General features: G+C 44.4%; 1 protein-coding gene across 1 annotated transcript; it reads left to right on the top strand.

Moving 5' to 3' along the window:
* The first annotated feature begins 12009 nt into the window (after window positions 1–12009).
* On the top strand, window positions 12010–17731 carry XBP1 (X-box binding protein 1). Its single transcript, XM_038575542.1, is given in 6 exon segments — window positions 12010–12287; window positions 13180–13276; window positions 14582–14716; window positions 16122–16181; window positions 16184–16267; window positions 16585–17731. Coding segments are annotated over 6 exon segments (1164 nt in total). The 5' UTR covers window positions 12010–12057; the 3' UTR covers window positions 17143–17731.
* The last annotated feature ends 236 nt before the right edge of the window (window positions 17732–17967 follow it).

Genomic DNA, 17967 nt, shown 5'->3' with positions numbered 1-17967 from the left:
TAAAGATTTTATTTATTTATTTGAGAGAGCACGTGCATGAGTGTTGGGGAGCGGCAAAGGGAGAAAGAGAAGCAGGCTGATGCGGGCTTGATCAGAGGACCCCAGGATCATGAGCAGAAGGCAGACGGGTAACTGACTGAGCCACCCAGGCACCCCAAAAAGTTTATTTAAATTTTTTTTAGAGGCGGTTCAGCGTCTGCCTTCGGGTCAGGGTGTGATCCTGGGGTCCTGGGATGGAGTCTTGCATTGGGTTCCCTCTACCTGTGTCTCTACCTCTCTCTCTCTCTCTCTCTGTCTTTCATGAATAAAAAAAATAATAATAAAAATAAAATAAACAAATAAAAATTAAAATGAAATAAAGTTTTATTAGAACCAGTGAATTGACACGTATTCTCCTAGTACTAATGAAGGGGCCCTGCAGGACTTCAACTCCTTTGAGTGCGGTAAAACTTGCTTCTCTTGCTGCCTTTGAACCTTTGTGTCAATAAAGGTACGGACAATGGGTTGTTTGCGCTTTCTTTAAAGATACAAAACCAAATGCAGAGCCATTTACTGCTCTGGGTCAAGGCCAAATGAAAAAGAGAGGCATGTGATGATATCTTTGCACTTTTCAAATGAATCTTTTCCTTTTGTTGTTGTGTCCTTTAGCCCCTGTTGAATATACTGGTCAAATGAACTGTCCCTGTTCTGCAGAAGCCAAAGGAGTATTGAATTTCTTAGAACCTTGATACACACAGATGAAAGTCAGGAAGTGTTGCAACTCCTCTCCAGAAAGGGGTGGGCAGCCACAGGATTGAAGGAAACATTCATCAACAAGACCAGGAGGATTTCCTGTCCACATGCTCGGTGTCTCAACAAGACTTAAACGGTTCATAAATGTCCTGCCTTAAAAAGATATTCATAAAATTAAAAGCACTGGGATTACTAGTCCCAGCAAACCAAAAGACTTCATTTCTAGAGGCTAAGGAAGCCTGCCCTGTGCGTCCAGGGTTGGTTTCTTTGTGATGACAAATGTACCTCAATCGTGTAAAATGACAACATTAGAGGAAACCGGAATTGGGGGAGAGGTGTACACAGCTTTCTCTGCAAGACTAAGATGAAACTTTGATTTCATTAGGGAAACAAAAATATATAGAATTTTGCTCTTCACTCTTTCCCATACCCTTAGGAGTTTGTTTTTTTGTTTTTTTTTTTTTTTTTTGTGTGTGTGTATGTGTGTGTTTTTTACCTTGTGAGACTATAAAAGGTTGTTTTAGAATGTTTGCTTTTCTTTTTCCAGTATAGTTGGTGCTAGAACAAGAGTAATTAGCACTTTTTTGCTAGAATCTGCCTCTTGACTACAGCGTGGGAATCTATAAACTCTGATGCCAAGCAAAGCAAGGGAACATATGAGTCTCTAACAATGAGTGTCAGAATCATAGCATCAGAAAGCCAGAATTCCTGAATTCTATTCTCATTCTTCTCCTGAACCATTAAAAAATCTATTTAGTCAATAAACGGGAATATAAAGATGAGCCAGGGGCAGCCCCGGTGGCGCAGGGGTGTGGTGCCGCAGCAGTGTGGTGCCGCCTGCAGCCCAGGATGTGATCCTGGAGTCCCGGGATCAAGTCCCACGTCGGGCTCCCTGCATGGAGCCTGCTTCTCCCTCTGCCTGTGTCTCTGCCCCGCCCCCCCGCCCTCTGTGTTGCTCATAAGTGAATGAATAAAATCTTAAAAAAAAAAAAAAAAAAGATGCGCCAGATGCAGTCCTTGCCTTCGAGAAGTATATGGAGATCCAGGCAGGTGAGTCTTAACTGCCAAGTGTCACAGGTGTTTTGCTGGGAGGACTGATTGCATGGGAACAAAGCAGGTGCAGAGTGGGGTGATGTTTGAAATGAGTTTAGAGCAGTGGTTCTCAGTGGTTGGGACTAGATCTTGGCTCTCAGCAGGCATTGATAATGTTTGGAGACAATTTCAGTTGTCATAGCTGGAGGGGGAATGCTGCTGGCATCTAGTGGGTAGAGGCCTGAGATGCTACTAAAATCCTACAATGCACAGGACAGCTCCCCACAGCAAAAAACTGTTCAGTCCCAAATGTCAGTAATGCCAAGGTTGAGAAACTATGGTTTCACCAGAGAGAAACATGCATTTGCCTAGCAAACTCGGGGGGTGGGGGTAGGGGACAAGCACATGCCAGGAGAAATGGTAGGACTGGAGTAGGGGATGGACAGATAAACTGGGAAGGTAATCTATGGCCTTAAGCTGATTATTTTGTCCTTTTGAACCTCAATTCTCCCAGCTACAAAATAGTGATGCTCTAATAGTAAATGACTCATCTCTTTTCCTGGAATCAGAAGAAAATGCCACTGATAAAAATTATGTCCCTGGGACCTGTGTACTTCCAGCTGCCCTACTCAAGCAGACTGGTTCCTCAGCTAGTAACACATTGACAGGAAAACAAGGACAGTGTTTGGGAAATGTCACTTAGGGCAAAAGGTGGGTGAAGTATCTGCATTAAGTGAGGATTGTGTCGTGTGGCATGTAACAAGAACCTAGCCACCATGGTATTTCTATTTCTCACATAACTTGAGGCCAGGAAGTGGGTAATCTAGAGCTAGGCTGGGGCTTAGGGGTCACTCCATGATGCCATCAGAAACCCAGACTCCTTTTATCTTTCCTCTCTGATATCCTAAGTGTGTGGCTTCCTTCCTCATGTTGTGAAATGGCTGCTGCTTTCTCCACCTTTTGCCCTTTTATCAGCATTCCAGGCAAGAGGAGGGGGTAGGAGGAAAAGGGCAACAGGCAAAATGCAAAAGGGAACCCAACTGAGTCTCCATTTAACAAAATTTCCTGGAATCCTCTCTGCCTAGAACTTCCACTTATCCGTTAGCCTGAACTGCATTATGTGACTGTCCATAGCTTCAGGGGAATCTGGAAGCTGAGTGTTTTCAGCCAAGCACCTTGCACACATTTCTTTCTTTCTTTCTTTCTTTCTTTCTTTCTTTCTTTCTTTCTTTCTTTCTTTCTTTCTTTCTTTCTTTCTTTCTTTCTTTCTTTCTTTCTTTTTCTTTCTTTCTTTCTTTCTTCTTTCTTTCTTTCTCTTTCTTTCTTTCTTTCTTTCTCTCTCTCTCTCTCTTTCTTTCTTTCTTTCTTTCTTTCTTTCTTTCTTTCTTTCTTTCTTTCTTTCTTTCTTTCTTTCTTTTTTTCTTAATAAGGAAGAAAAGTAGAAGAGATCCTGTGTAGGTAATTAGAAATATTGCCTTAGTGTCTTAAAATGAGCACGTTCCAGGCTTTTGTAATGGGTCCAACACAGACCAACCTTATGTTGAATTCTGCTTTTAAGAAAATGGTATTATGGGGGCACCTGGGTGGCTCAGTCAGTTAAACATCTGCTTTCAGTTCAAATCATGATCCCAGGGTCTGGGGATTGAGCCTGCAATCAGGCTCCCTGCTCAGAGGGGGGCCTGCTTCTTTCTATCCCTCTGCTCCTCCCCTCCCACTCATGCTCTCTCTCTGTCTCTCAAATAAACAAAAAAAATTTTTAAATATTTTTTTTATTTATTCATGAGAGACAGAGAGAGAGAGAGAGAGAGGCAGAGACATAGGCAGAGGGAGAAGCAGGATCCTCACAGGCAGCCCATGTGAGACTTGATCCCAGGACCCCAGGATCATGCCCTGAGCCAGAGGCAGATGCTCAATGGCTGAGCCACCCAGGTGTCCCAAAATAAAATTTTCTTTTCTTTTTTTTTAAATTTTTATTTATTTATGATAGTCACACACAGAGAGAGAGAAAGGCAGAGACACAGGCAGAGGGAAAAGCAGGCTCCATGCACCGGGAGCCCGACGTGGGATTCGATCCCGGGTCTTCAGGATCGCGCCCTGGGCCAAAGGCAGGCGCCAAACCGCTGCACCACCCAGGGATCCCCCCAAAATAAAATTTTCTTCAAGATTTTTATTTATTTATTTCAGAGAGAAAGCAAGAGCAGGGAGAGGAGCAGGGGGAGGGGCAGAGGGAGAAGCTGACTCCCCACCAAGCAGGGAGCCTAATGTGGGGCTCCAACCCCAGACCCTGGAGTCCTGACCTGAGCCCAAGGCAGATGCTTACCCAATAGAGCTACCCAGGCACCCCATGGCTTCTGCTTCTAATGAGCATGTTGAAATCCAACTGGAGGGATCCCTGGTGGTGCAGCGGTTTAGTGCCTGCCTTTGGCCCAGGGCGCGATCCGAGACCCGGGATCGAATCCCATGTCGGGCTCCCGGTGCATGGAGCCTGCTTCTCCCTCTGCCTGTGTCTCTGCCTCTCTCTCTCTCTCTGTGACTATCATAAATAAATAAAAATAAAAAAAATTAAAAAAAAAAGAAATCCAACTGGAAAAAAGATACAGGGCAGCCTGGTGGCTCAGCGGTTTAGCGCGCCTTCGGCCCAGGGCGTGATCCTGGAGACCCGGTATCGAGTCCCACGTCCGGCTCCCTGCATGGAGCCTGCTTCTCCCTCTGCCTGTGTCTCTGCCTCTCTCTCTCTGTCTGTGTCTCTCATGAATAAATAAATAAAATCTTAAAAAAAAAAAAGTTGAAAAAAAAGTTGAGTAACAACAAAGAGTTAAATAACTATCTGAAATAGTAACATAAGAGAACAGTATACTGCTAGTGGGAATGCAAAATGATAAAACGAGTATGGCAAACTGATAGTTTCTAAAGAAGTTAAACATACACCTCCCACATGATCTCACAATTTCACTCCTAGGTACTTAGCCAAAAGAAATGAAAATACGAAGATTTCTGTCACACAAAGATTTGTACACAAATGCTCACCGCAGCTTTATTCACAAAAGTCAAAACTTGGGAACAATTCCATTTCTCAACCTATAACGCAATGGTCAGTCTCACTGAGAGTAAAATGGGATCAGTCGTGGGCATGAAATGTACAGCATAGGGCACACAGTAGAAGGTATTGTAATAGTGTTGTATGGTGACAGACAGAAGCTACACTTGTGGTGAGCACAGTGCAACATATGGAATTGTCATTTACTATGTTGTACACCTAAAGCTAATGTAACATTGAGTGTCAACTATCCTTTAATTAAAAAAGAAAAGTAAAATTGGATCAAATTTTGGTAATGTTTCTCATTTGAACAAAAACATGTTCTTAGTTGGGAGTGTTAAATTAGTTGAACAAGGAGGCCATGAGACTGGGGTGGCTTTAATGTATTAGTAGCCTGAGTAAACAAACTAAAATTTAAGGCTGTAATGCCTCAAGATTAAGAAATCAAAACCCAAGGACAATCAATCACAAACAGCATACTAGGCTTTCCCTAATAATGCAACTGGTTTTTAAGCCACAGCAAATCAGATAATTCCTTGCTTTGCTTCCACTGCTTCTCTGTAAGTCTTCCCCTATAGGGTGGTGCGCTCCTAACTACTTCAGGTGTTGCACTGCCACATTTGAGTTTTGCTCAAATAAACTCTTAAAATTTTTAATATGCCTCAGTTTATCTTTTAAAAGGAAGAAAGTTCTCTATTAAACCAAGCTTATTAATTGCTCCATTCACATTTTGTTTGTCCACACCAGCTGCTGTTTCGATAGAAGTGTATTTGTCTCCCATGCGACTGTGGATCAGTCATTCCGACCATTTATTTTCAGGCTTTGTTTTGTACATTTCAAAATGATGCTACTGGCATAGTGCAGGTCTCCTTTGGGTGGCAGCCGCTCCGGAGCAGAGTACAAAAACGCACTGGCTGGAGTCAATGGTAGGAAAAAGCGTTTATTTTTTATTTATTTTTAAATATTTTATTTATTCATGAGAGACACAGAGAAAGAGAGAGGCATAGAAACAGGCAGAGGGAGAAGCAGGCTCCATGCAGGGAGCCCGACGTGGGACTCAATCCCGGGTCTCCAGGATCATGCCCTGGGCTGAAGGCTGCGCCACCAGAGCTGCCCTAAATAAATAAAATCTTAAAAAAAAAAAAAAAAAAGAAAGAAAGAAAGAAAGAAAAAAATGGCCTGAAGTGAAGTGGCCCATTTCAGTGAAGTTGTCAAATCTTTCATCATGTAAATAATTTTCATGTCTCTCTTTTATAATAAACTAATGGTACCCAAGACACACAAACAAAGACCCAAAATGTTTTTACCTTATTTTTAAAGATTTATGACTGGTAGCTTGTGCCTTTAATCAACATAAAATACCCTCTTTGTCCTTTATAATGCCTTTTCCTTAAACACTACTTCCTGATACTAATATTGTCATATACGCTTTCTTTCTTTGCCTGATAAGCTATTCTCCATTCTTTCACCGGGTCTCAACTGTATGTGTCTTAACTGTAAAAATATAGCTAGATCTTGGATTATTTTTTTTAAGATTTTGTTTATTCATTTGACACAGAGAGAGAGAGAATACAAGCAGAGGGAGTAGGAGAGGGAAAAGGAGACTCCTGGCTGAGCAGGGAGCCCCATGTGGGGCTCAATCTCAGGACCCCAGGATCATGACCTGAGCCAAAGGCAGATGCTTAACAGACTGAGAACCTAGGTGTCTTAGATCTTGGATTTTTTTCACTCAAAAGAGCCTTTCTCTTTTACAATGATAATATAACGCACGCATTCATGTTTATTTCTTATAACTATATATTTGGCCTTATTCCTACCATACTATTTCATGTTTTATACTTACTGTGTTTCTTGTGTTCTCCCCTTTCCTTGTCATTTCTGGAAGGCTTATTTCTTTTTTCTTTTTTTCTTTTAAACACAGGGCTGGGCTCACAGGAGATACTCAACAACTGCTAGCTCTCTTACACTGCCTTACATTCCAGATTATTATTCAGTCAGACACACTGAGTTGCTGAAGTTTCCTGCAGTTTCTTTCTTTCTTTCTTTCTTTCTTTCTTTCTTTCTTTCTTTCTTTCTTTCTTTCTTTCTTTCTTTCTTTCTTTTTTTAAGATTTTATTTATTTATTCACGAGAGACAGAGGGAGGGAGAGGCAGAGACACAGGCAGAGGGAGAAGCAGGCTCCATGCAGGGAGTCTGATGTGGGACTCGATCCTGGGTCTCCAGGATCACACCCTGAGCCAACGGCGGTGCTAAACCGCTTAGCCGCCCAGGCTGCCCTGGAAGGGTTATTTCTTGTTCTTTATCTGTTTCACTTGCTCTCACTGTCTTTGTCTTCCTTAATGTTTTGGTTTTGCTACAAGGAGCTTGAATCTTTTTTTTTTTTTTTTTGGCTTGAAACGTTTTTGTTCCCAAGGTCCCTAAAATAATTTAGTAAAGCTACATACCCCACATATATTTTTAAATTTGGCATTTAAAATTCCTCATCATAATCTTAAACAGTGTCAAAGGATGTCATTCTTTTTTTTTTTTTTTTTAAGATTTTATTTGAGAGAGAGAGCAAGATCAAGAGAGATCATAGAGGGAGAGGAAGAGGGAGAAGTAGAGTCACTGCTGAGCAGGGAGCCAGATGCAGGGCTGGATCCCAGGACCCTGAGATCATGCATGACTGAACCCAAGGCAGACACCTAACCAACGGAACCATCCAGGCACCCCTAAAGGATGCCATTTCTAATGTACCTGGCATTACTGACATTTTAAAACAAAACTTCTTCGCATCATTCTTTTAAATGTGTTCAATGAATCTGAATACCATTGTTATTTGCTAATCATCATCACACATTTTAAAATATGAGCTGAAAAAAAAGAATAAAATAAAATATGAGCTGAGGATTTGACTAAGAATGGCTGGCTGGGGTGGAGGGTTGGTATGTTCCAGATCTGAGAATTCAACTAAACATTGCTACTAGAGCAGTAACAAATATTTGCATACATGAGAATTTAACAAAAGTATTCATATTGAGGTTAGTGGGAGCCTATTTTCTTACTGTCAATGAGTTAAAATTATGAAAAGAGGGAAGGTTAGAATAAACTCTTTGGTGTTGAATTGGATTGGAGTTATTGGTCTGCACGCATGAGCTTTTAACATAGATTAATACAGGGCAGCCCGGGTGGCTCAGTGGTTTGGCGCCGCCTTCAGCCTAGGGCCTGATCCTGGAGACCCGGGATCGAGTCCCGTGTCAGGCTCCCTGCATGAAGCCTGCTTCTCCCTCTGCCTGTGTCTCTGCCTCTCTCTCTGTCTCTCATGGATAAGTAAACAAAATCTTAAAAAAGAAAAAAACAGATTAATATAAAAATAGGTTTAAATATACGTAAGTCTGTCTCTTTCTATATCTCTCTATATACACAGCTATGCATACACATGCACATAAATATATTTCCTAATTCTATCCAGTGAGAGAACCTAGAAGCAAAGATATCCCAGAGCAATGAGCACACCTAGTGCCCATATCTCTGTCACTAAATATCATTCTCCACTAAAAGGAGTCAGTACTCATTGGAGAAATGGCCAATGCCAAGGCTAGACCTGGGAAAGAATTTGGAATATCTGTTTCTAGCAGACAACAAAAACGTGCTCAAAAAGGGATTGGGACATGTCAAAGAGCACACATGTCAAAAAGAGGCTCCCATAAATGCTACAACAGAGATAGCCTTGAACACATTATACTAAGTGAAATGAATCAGACACAGAGATAAATATTATGTAATTCCATTTATATGCGATACCTAAAATAGGCAAGACTCTATATAGTCTTCATAGACACACAGAATAGAAGATACAGAATAGAGGTAATTAGGGCCTGAGAGGTTGGGGGACTGCAGTCATTGTTTCATAGATAACAGAGTTTCTGCTTGGGATGATGAAAGAGTTCTGGAGATGGATAACTAATGGTGATGGTTTTCTGACAATGTGAAGGTACTTGAGGCCACTGAATTGTATGCCCAAAAATAGTTACAATGGTAGATTTTATGTTATGTTCATCTTACCACAATTTAAGACGGGGGGCTCTGAGGGCACCTTAGTACTTCAGTTAGTTAAACATCTGGCTTTTAGTTTTGGCTCAGGTCATGATCTCAGGGTTGGGAGATCAAGCCCCACACCGAGCCCTGTGTCAAGTTCCATGCTCAGCACAGAGGCTGCTTGTCCCTCTCCTTTCCCCTTTGCCCCTCCCCCCACTTTCTTTTTCTCTCAAATAAATAAAATCTTTAAAAAGGGTGGGGGCCTTTCATTGGCCAAATCTGAGACAGTCTGAAAATCAAAATAAATAGGGCAGCCCCGGTGGCCAAGCAGTTTAGCACTGCTCTCAGTCCAGGGTGTGATCCTGGATTCCCGGTATCAAGTCCTGCGTCTGGCTCCCTGCATGGAGCCTGCTTCTCCCTTTGCCTGTGTTTCTGCCTCTCTCTCCCTCTCTGTGTCTCTCATAGATAAATAAATAAAATCTTTAAAATAAATAAAAATTAAATAAATAACATAGTAATAGATTTTTAAACTTATTTAGCAATTTTAAAAGTAAAATAGGACTTTATGAGTTGATAATTATATGAATAGATAAATAAAAGGGAAGTTCTACTGTACAGTAGAATTCTGAGTAATAGGGCACCTGGGTGGCTCAGTGGCTGAGTGTCTGCCTTTGGCTCAGGTCGTGATCCCAGGGTCCTGGGATGGAGCCCTGCGTTGGGCTCCTTGCAGGGAGCCTGCTTCTCCCTCTGCTTATGTCTCTGGCTCTCTCTGTGTGTCTCTCATGAACGAATAAATAAAATCTTTTAAAAAAATGATCAACAAGATATTTTATATCTTTTGTTTTCATACTAAGTCTTCAAACAGAATATTTTACATTTGCAGCATATTTTAATCAGAGTAGCCAATTTCAAGTGCTCAATAGCCACATGTGTTAGTGGCTACCACATTAGAGCAGTTATAAATTTCAGATTATAACTGCCTTTTGTTTTGTTTTACACTGACATTTATTTTGACTTCATGACCTACGGCTTCTCACCACTGTTTCTTGCAGTTCACAAAGTCTAAGAACTTTGTGTTTTATATATCTCTTATCACAAGTGTCTAGTAAATGTTTTGAAATATTAATGGCACCTGATGCAAGAATTATCAGATTACTCTTACAAAGAGGATATGAAACTGTTCAAAGGTTTGGAGTTGAGTGAGATTTCATGGATAGTAATCTGCACTGGGTCAACTTACTGTTTTTGAGCATGATTTTAAATGTTTATCAAAAAGATAAAAGCCTTGAAAACAAAGCTGGGGGAGTCAATTTGGACATTCCATTTCTACCCCATTAATCAAGACCAAAATGCAATCCATCCACCTTTTCTCCTCTGCCCCAGCATCTTGTGCCTTCTCCACATGGTTACTCATGTACACCCTGCTGGACTAACAGGGGCCTCATGGCATTTTCTTTTTCTGCCTACATGATTTAAATTTTAGTTTCATTGAGACCTCTTACATAGTGCCAGATAGTCTCTTGGTGTTCAAAACTGGTAACTTAAAAAAAGGTTGCATGACAGTTACATGACTTTTCTCAAATCTCTTATAGATTTCTATAAAGGTGTAGGTCTCAACCAGAAGGCACTCTAAACACTTCTTGCAAATGGCCAGGAGGCTAGGAGTGAGCCTCCCATCCGGGGAGGCACACTAGGAGCTGGATACCTCCAAGTTGATGAGAGTTACAAAGGAAGCAGGCTTGGGGCTCCTGGGTGGCTCAGGGGTTGAGGGTCTGCCTTCCACTCAGGTCATGTCCAGGGGTCCTGGGATTGAGTCCCACACGCGGCTTCCTGCAGGGAGCCTGCTTCTCCCTTTGCCTGTGTCTCTGCTTCTTTGTGTGTCTCAGGAATGAATAAATAAAATCTTAAAAGAAAAAAAAAAAGGAAGCAGGCTTCATTGTCCTGCGGAGTCTCTGATCACACAGTGATCACCAAAGCAGTATGTGCTCAGGGCGCCCTCAGTTTCAATAGTTTAGCTTTGCCAACTTGGAGGAAGAAAAGTGCCCGTGGGAGGCTCATGGCCTACTCCCGGGAGTAACAGAAATTGTGCCCCTTTAAAGGGCCTGTGTATCAAGCTCCTTCTTCCCATCCTGTTTCCTCCCCACCAAAATATAATTGAAGAGCTAATCTGACTTCAGGACATGGAAAAATTACTTGGAACCATTGTCTTTTCACTTTTTGCCTATTTCCAATCACCAAATGGGAGTTTCACTAATCTTTGCATCCCTGGACTCTAGTACAGGCCTAGGCACAGAGGAAGCAGTAACTGCTTGTTAAAGACAGTATCGCTTTGTAATTCTAGGGAATTTCACATTTTTGTAATTTGCTTCAAAAAACTGAACATCCTGTGTGTGTGGTGGTGGTGGGGGTGTTTCCTGGGATTGAACCATTTTAATAACCTTGTGCCTAAATTTGCTCCCTAGCTGCCAGGGCAGGAGCCTCCAACTTACCCGCGTGCCAGGGGGGCTCAGGGTAGACCCCCGGGGACCCTGGTTTTAACAAGTGAAACGAAAAGAGTATACTCATAGTAGGAAATGTAGAAATGCAAATTAAAATTGCATGTATTCCTGCCACTCCCGAGATCACAAAGCCCCGGTTTCTGAAAGCCCCGCCAAGGGCCAAGCCTAGTTTTAAAACGCGCGATTTCAATTCCTAAAGACTCTTATTTAGCAGGATTTCTTTGCAGGCTGGTTGCTCATCCAAGGCCTGATTGGCGCTCGCTGTCCCCCCGCCCCCTCCCCCCTTCCCCCTCCATCCCTCCCCCCGCCTCGATTTTCCGCTCCGCTCGGGGCCCCGACGTGGCGCACGAGATAACTGGTCGGGCAGAGGTGACAACTGCTGTCAGTGTCGGCAAAAAGCCATCAGTCTGGAAAGCTCTCCTTTTGGAATTAGACTCAGCGGCTCCGGGGGCGGGGGGAATGCGTCAGCCTAGCGGGTAAAATCCTTTCAGGGAGGAATCTCCGCCGGGCCCCAGAGCTCCCCCAGCGCCGGCCCCTCCTGCGACGCGCGGGCGGCGGCCGCCACGCTGGACGCCCCGGCCCCGCCCCCTCGGGGCCCGCCGGGCCAATGGGCGCCGAGAGCGGCCGTGCGTCACGCGGCGCTGGCCAATCGCGGAGGGCCACGACCGTAGAAAGGCCGGGTGCGGCCGAGGCAGCCCCGTGGACGGCGGCGGCGCGCAGCGGCGTGAGGGCTGCGGGGCGATGGTGGTGGTGGCAGCCGCGCAGAGCCCGGCCGCCGGGGCCCCCAAGGTGCTGCTTCTGTCCGGCAAGCCCGCCGCCGCCGCCGCCGGAGCCCCGGCCGGCCGGGCCCTTCCGCTCATGGTGCCGGGCCCGCGAGGGGCCAGCCCGGAGGCGGCCTGCGGGGGTCCGCCCCAGGCGCGCAAGCGACAGCGCCTCACGCACCTGAGCCCCGAGGAGAAGGCGCTGCGCAGGTGGGCGCGGGGCGGGGGCGGGGGCCCGGCTGGCCGCGCTCGGGCGCCGGGGCCTGGCCGGTGGGGCGCGGCGCGGCGGGGGCGGGGCGGGGCGGGAGGCCGGAGCCCGGGCCGCCGGGCCTTTGTCATCCCCCCCTTCCGTTCTGGGTCCTCAGTGGTGCGTGGCGCTGGGCGTCGGCGCGCTGGGGTCGGGCCCTCTGCCGCGGGGCCCCGGGCGGACCTGTCATTCCGCTTTCCTGAATTTGGCCCGTGTGCATAGACTCGATCGACCCACTTTTTGTTTTGGAGACGCGCGGAGCTGCAGTGACCGAGGCTGGGAGGGCGGTGAGCCGTGTGAGGCTCGCTGGGCAAACGGCCTCCGCGTCCGCTTCTGGGGTCGTTGGGAGCCTGGAGCGAGGATTGAGCCTCGTACTCCGTGCTCCGTACATCTTGGTTCTTTGGTGATTCGTGGGTGCCTTTTGTGGTTTAAGTACCCACCTTCTTGAGCAGACACGGGGAGCAGCCGTCTCGGGGCTGCCCTGGATGTCAGCCAAGGTGAGAGGCCTCGGCCTCGCCCTTATTTGAGTTACACGGGGAGTAGCAAGGGGAGGAGGAAATCTCTGATGCAAGATGAGTCGTAGTTGTGTCCAGCGGCCTGGATGCGACGGGGGTGTGGATGACGCAGTGTGGGGGAGAATGAAACGGTTCCTCAAGCCAGATCCACCAAAGGCTGTGTTTTTTGTTTGTTTGTTTTGTTTTTGTTTTATTGAGGGGAGGAGCCTGGAGTATATTTTACCTTAGTCTACCTTATATGCTGTAAATGAAAACGAAAGCACCAGCTGGTGGAGCTTTCAAATGAAGATATAAATAAGGTTTGAGATGATTTAGTGTGGTATGTCCCTTCTGTTCTCAGGAAACTGAAAAACAGAGTAGCAGCCCAGACTGCCAGAGACCGAAAGAAAGCTCGAATGAGTGAGCTGGAACAGCAAGTGGTAGATTTGGAGGAAGAGGTAAAACTACTGGAGATCAAACTCTTATCTTTTATTTCCTGTAATCCCTTCCTTGGTGAATGTTCTGAGGTTCGCTGCCCATCCCAAGTTGATTCTCTTTTCTTTTTTTTTTTTTTTTTTTAATATTTTATTTATTCATGAGAGACAGAGAGAGAGAGAGGGACAGGCAGAGGGAGAAGCAGGCTGCATTCAGGGAGCCCGACGGGGGATCCCGGGACTTCAGGATCACACCCCGGGCCAAGCCCCCGGCGCTGCCCTGATTCTGTCTTTTTAGAATATGATCGAACAGTTAATTAAAAGTTAAACTAAACTAAACTAAAATAAAATATAAATATAAATAAATAAATAAATAAAAGTTAAACTAAAAAAATTAATCTAAATTAATTAGGTAATTAAGTGATTAAGTGATGAAGGTTGATGAGAGCAGAAGTGGTTGACCCTCTGGCATTTGGTGCTAGATCTGTCTCAAAGTTGTGAATTGCAACATTACAATGTTTATCGAGTTAGTACTAAGAAATTCATAAAAGCATGGTAGAAAATAGTTGCTTAAACCTGAGACCCTTCTTGGCTTGGCCAAAAGTCCACTTAACAGTTCCCTTCCCCCCCCCAAAAAAAAAATAAAAAAATAAATAAAAAAAAAAAAAAAAAAAAGGGATCCCTGGGTGGCGCAGCGGTTTGGCGCCTGCCTTTGGCCCAGGGCGTGATCCTGGAGACCCGGGATCGAATCCCACGTCGGGCTCCCAGTGCATGGAGCCTGCTTCTCCCTCTGCCTGTGTCTCTGCCTCTCTCTCTCTCTCTGTGACTATCATAAATAAATAAAAAAAAAAAAAAAAAAAAAAAAAAAAAAACAACAGTTCCCTTCCCCTTCTAGGGCGTGCTTATTGCCTAATCCTAAATTATTCCCAGCTACACATCTTGAACACATAAGGATTTTATATATGTATATATATACATTTTTAAAAACATGTTTTGATTTTATGGCCTACCATTATCACTTCTATTAAAACCTGCTAGTTTAAGATAGGATTTTTTTTTCCCCTTGTCCTATCTAAAACCCGCAAGTCATCCTTTGCTGAGGTCTATATTCGTAGTTGGAAGCATTGTGTTATTTGTGGCCCCATGAAATGGCACTTCTTATTTTTCATAACTATGACCCTTCCTTTGAATACCTACTGTGAACGTAAGCAGAGTTTTCCAGAAGGTCAAAGAGAAGGAAAGGAAACCAACTGTAGTGAAACGTCATCAGGTGGATTCTTAAGTGAAAGAACTGGATGTTTTAATAGCTTTTTCTGAACTTATTTCCAGAACCAAAAACTTTTGCTAGAAAATCAGCTTTTACGAGAGAAAACTCATGGCCTTGTAGTTGAGAACCAGGAGTTAAGACAGCGGTTGGGGATGGATACCCTGGCTACTGAAGAGGAGGCGGAGACCCAGACCAAGGTAAGTTGTCTCATTTATCTGATGCCCTGTATGAGAACTGGTTCTAAGTGACATGACCCCTTACTGACACTCATTTTTCAACTGTGTAGTGAATAGTATTAAATTCTACTAAAGTAAGTTACACAGCTCTCATAAGAGCAAGTACCAACGGGGATCCCTGGGTGGCTCAGCGGTTTAGCGCCTGCCTTCAGCTCAGGGCATGATCCTGGAGACCCGGGATCGAGTTCCATGTCAGGCTCCCTGCATGGAGCCTGCTTCTCCCTCTGCTTGTGCCTCTGCCTCTCTCTCTCTCTCTCTCTGCATCTAATAAATAAAGTCTTAAAAAATATATGTATATTAAAAAAATAAAAGAAGAAATGTATTGTGGAAGGGTGCCTGTCTGGCTCAGTTGCTGGAACATGAAACACTGGATTTCGGGGTTGGGAGTTCAAGCCCCACTTTGGGTGCAGAGATTACTTAATAAAAACTAAAATCTTTTTTTTTAAAGGCTTTTTTTTTTACTTAGTAGAAAGTAAAATCTTTCTTTTAAAAGATTTTATTTACTTGAGAGAGAAAGAGAGTATCAGTGGTGGGGGCAGGGATAGAGGGAGAGGGAAAAGCAGACTCCCCACTGAGCAGGGAGCTCTATGTGGGCTTCAGTCCCAGGACACTGAGATCATGACCTGAACCCAAGGCAGATGCTTAACAGACTAAGCCATCCAAGTGCCTCTAAAGGTAAAATCTTAAAACTATTATGGAGAGGCAGCCCCCGTGGCTCAGCGGTTTAGCGCCACCTTCAGCCAAGGGCCTGATCCTGGAGACCTGGGATCGAGTCCCACATCAGGCTCCCTGCATGGAGCCTGCTTCTCCCTCTGCCTGTGTCTCTGCCTCCCTGTGTCTCTTATGAAAAAATAAATAGGGATCCCTAGGTGGCGCAGCACTTTGGCGCCTGCCTTTGGCCCAGGGCGCGATCCTGGAGACCTGGGATCGAATCCCACGTCGGGCTCCCGGTGCATGGAGCCTGCTTCTCCCTCTGCCTATATCTCTGCCTCTCTCTCTCTCTCTGTGTGTGACTATCATAAATAAATAAAAATGAAAAAATAATAATAAATAAAATCTTTAAAAAAGTAGTATTATGGAGAATATCACTGAAGATTTTAAGAATATCAGTCCTTCCCTTCCAGAATCTTAATTTGGGCCATAAAAATGTTTCGTTGCACATAAAATGACAGAAGTTAGTCTTCCTTCTTTTTTCCTCTCTTCTTGAGGAAGACTCAATTAAACGGAAATAACGGAGGTAAGGGAAAGGTTTCAGCTCCAAAGCTTAGTTTTCTAGCTTTCTTGAACCTTGAGAATCACAGCTGCCTGGTGACCATTTCCTTGAGGACTCAGCAGTTTGAGTGGTTTATTTATGTTGGTCTTTCAGGGGAATGGAGTGAGGCCGGTGGCCGGGTCTGCTGAGTCCGCAGCACTCAGACTACGTGCACCTCTGCAGCAGGTGCAGGCCCAGTTGTCACCCCTCCAGAGCATCTCCCCATGGATTCTGACAGCGTTGACTCTTCAGACTCTGAGGTAAGAGTTTTTTTGGATTTAGCGAAGAGCTGTGTAACTAGTTAATTCCTTCTGTTTGATGTCTGAGATCCCTGACCAGATGTAGGAGGGCAGGAAAGGTTAATTTTGGCTGGGTTACAGGTGAAGATCGACTGCCTTCCTATCTCCAGGTGATTTAGGACATAGAGTGAGGTGTAGATAAATGGGTCTGTGGGTCTCGGAGGTCATCCTATTGAGTGATGATTCATATACATTGTGGGACCTAGTAGGAAGTATTCCAGGTAGATTCTCAGGCACATTCTAATGGTTGGATTCCATTTAATTTTTGTCTCTTGCAGTCTGATATCCTGTTGGGCATTCTGTTCAACTTGGATCCAGTCATGTTCTTCAGATGTCCTTCTCCAGAGTCTACCAGCCTGGAGCAGCTTCCAGAGGTCCACCCAGAAGGACCCAGTTCCTTACCGGCCTCCCCTTCTCCATCACTGGGGACGTCATCAGCCAAGCTGGAAGCCATTAATGAACTGATTCGTTTTGACCATGTATATACCAAGCCCCTAGTCTTAGAGATACCCTCTGAGACAGAGAGCCAAGCTAATGTGGTAGTGAAAATTGAGGAAGCACCTTTCAGCCCCTCAGAGAAAGATCATCCTGAATTCACTGTCTCAGTGAAGGAAGAACTTGTAGAAGATGACTTCATTCCAGAGCTGGGCACCTCAGATCTACTTTCATCCAGCCACTGCCTGAAGCCATCTTCCTGTCTACTGGATGCTTATAGTGACTGTGGATATGAGGGCTCCCCTTCTCCCTTCAGCGACATGTCCTCTCTGCTTGGTGTAGACCATTCTTGGGAGGATACTTTTGCCAATGAACTCTTTCCCCAGCTGATTAGTGTCTAAGGAATGATCAGTGCTGTTACCCTTTCCCTTGACTATTATACTGCCTGAAGATAGCAGAGAAAGCCTGTGCTTCGTTTAAAAAAGCCAAAGTAGAGGGTGTACAGTCCTAGGGAATTCTTCTAAAGTATTTGTTCAAACCTTATAGGTCACCCCAAGTATTCTTTTGTCATCTAGCAGTGCAAGGTACTCAGATATATTACTATAATCCAGAATTACAGCTTTTGAGGTTGTACCTTTATCTTAAGGGCAGTAGTTTGACCTAAAATTCTTATGTAAGGGTCATTGGACAAGTGTCTTAGACGTGAAATTTGAGTGGCCCTTTAACATTTCTTTTCCTCCTTCTTGGTATCCCAGGCTTGCCTCCAATTTTAGGCCCTTTAGTTTGCTTCTGCAAGCAGAGAACACCTACCTGAGGGGGCTCCTTTCCGTCATGTACAGTTCAAGTAAAGATCAAGAATCTTTTGTATAACTATGAAAATTTACTATGTAAATGCTTGATGGAATCTTTCCCTGCTAGTGTAACTTTTGGAAGGTGCTTTCTCCATTTATTTAAAACTACCTGTGCAATTAAAAAGTGCAATGCAGTGTCTTTGTTCCTCGGTAAGTCTTACTGCTTTCTCTCTAGGTGTTTCACTGTTTACAATGATAGTAATTTATCCGACTTCACTGAGCATGCCACCTTTTTTTTTTTTTTTTTTTTTAAAGATTTTTATTTATTCATGAGAGACAGAGAGAAGCAGAGACACAGGCAGAGGGAACAGCAGGCTCCACACAGGGAGCCTGATGTGGGACTTGATCCTGGGACTCCAGGATCGTGCCCTGGGT

Source organism: Canis lupus, chromosome 26 (genome assembly GCF_011100685.1).
Source record: "Canis lupus familiaris isolate Mischka breed German Shepherd chromosome 26, alternate assembly UU_Cfam_GSD_1.0, whole genome shotgun sequence".
In the NCBI taxonomy this organism is placed as follows: Eukaryota; Metazoa; Chordata; class Mammalia; order Carnivora; family Canidae; genus Canis; species Canis lupus.
The sequence above is the reverse complement of the archived record's forward strand: the minus strand, read 5'-3'. Positions and strand labels throughout refer to the sequence as shown.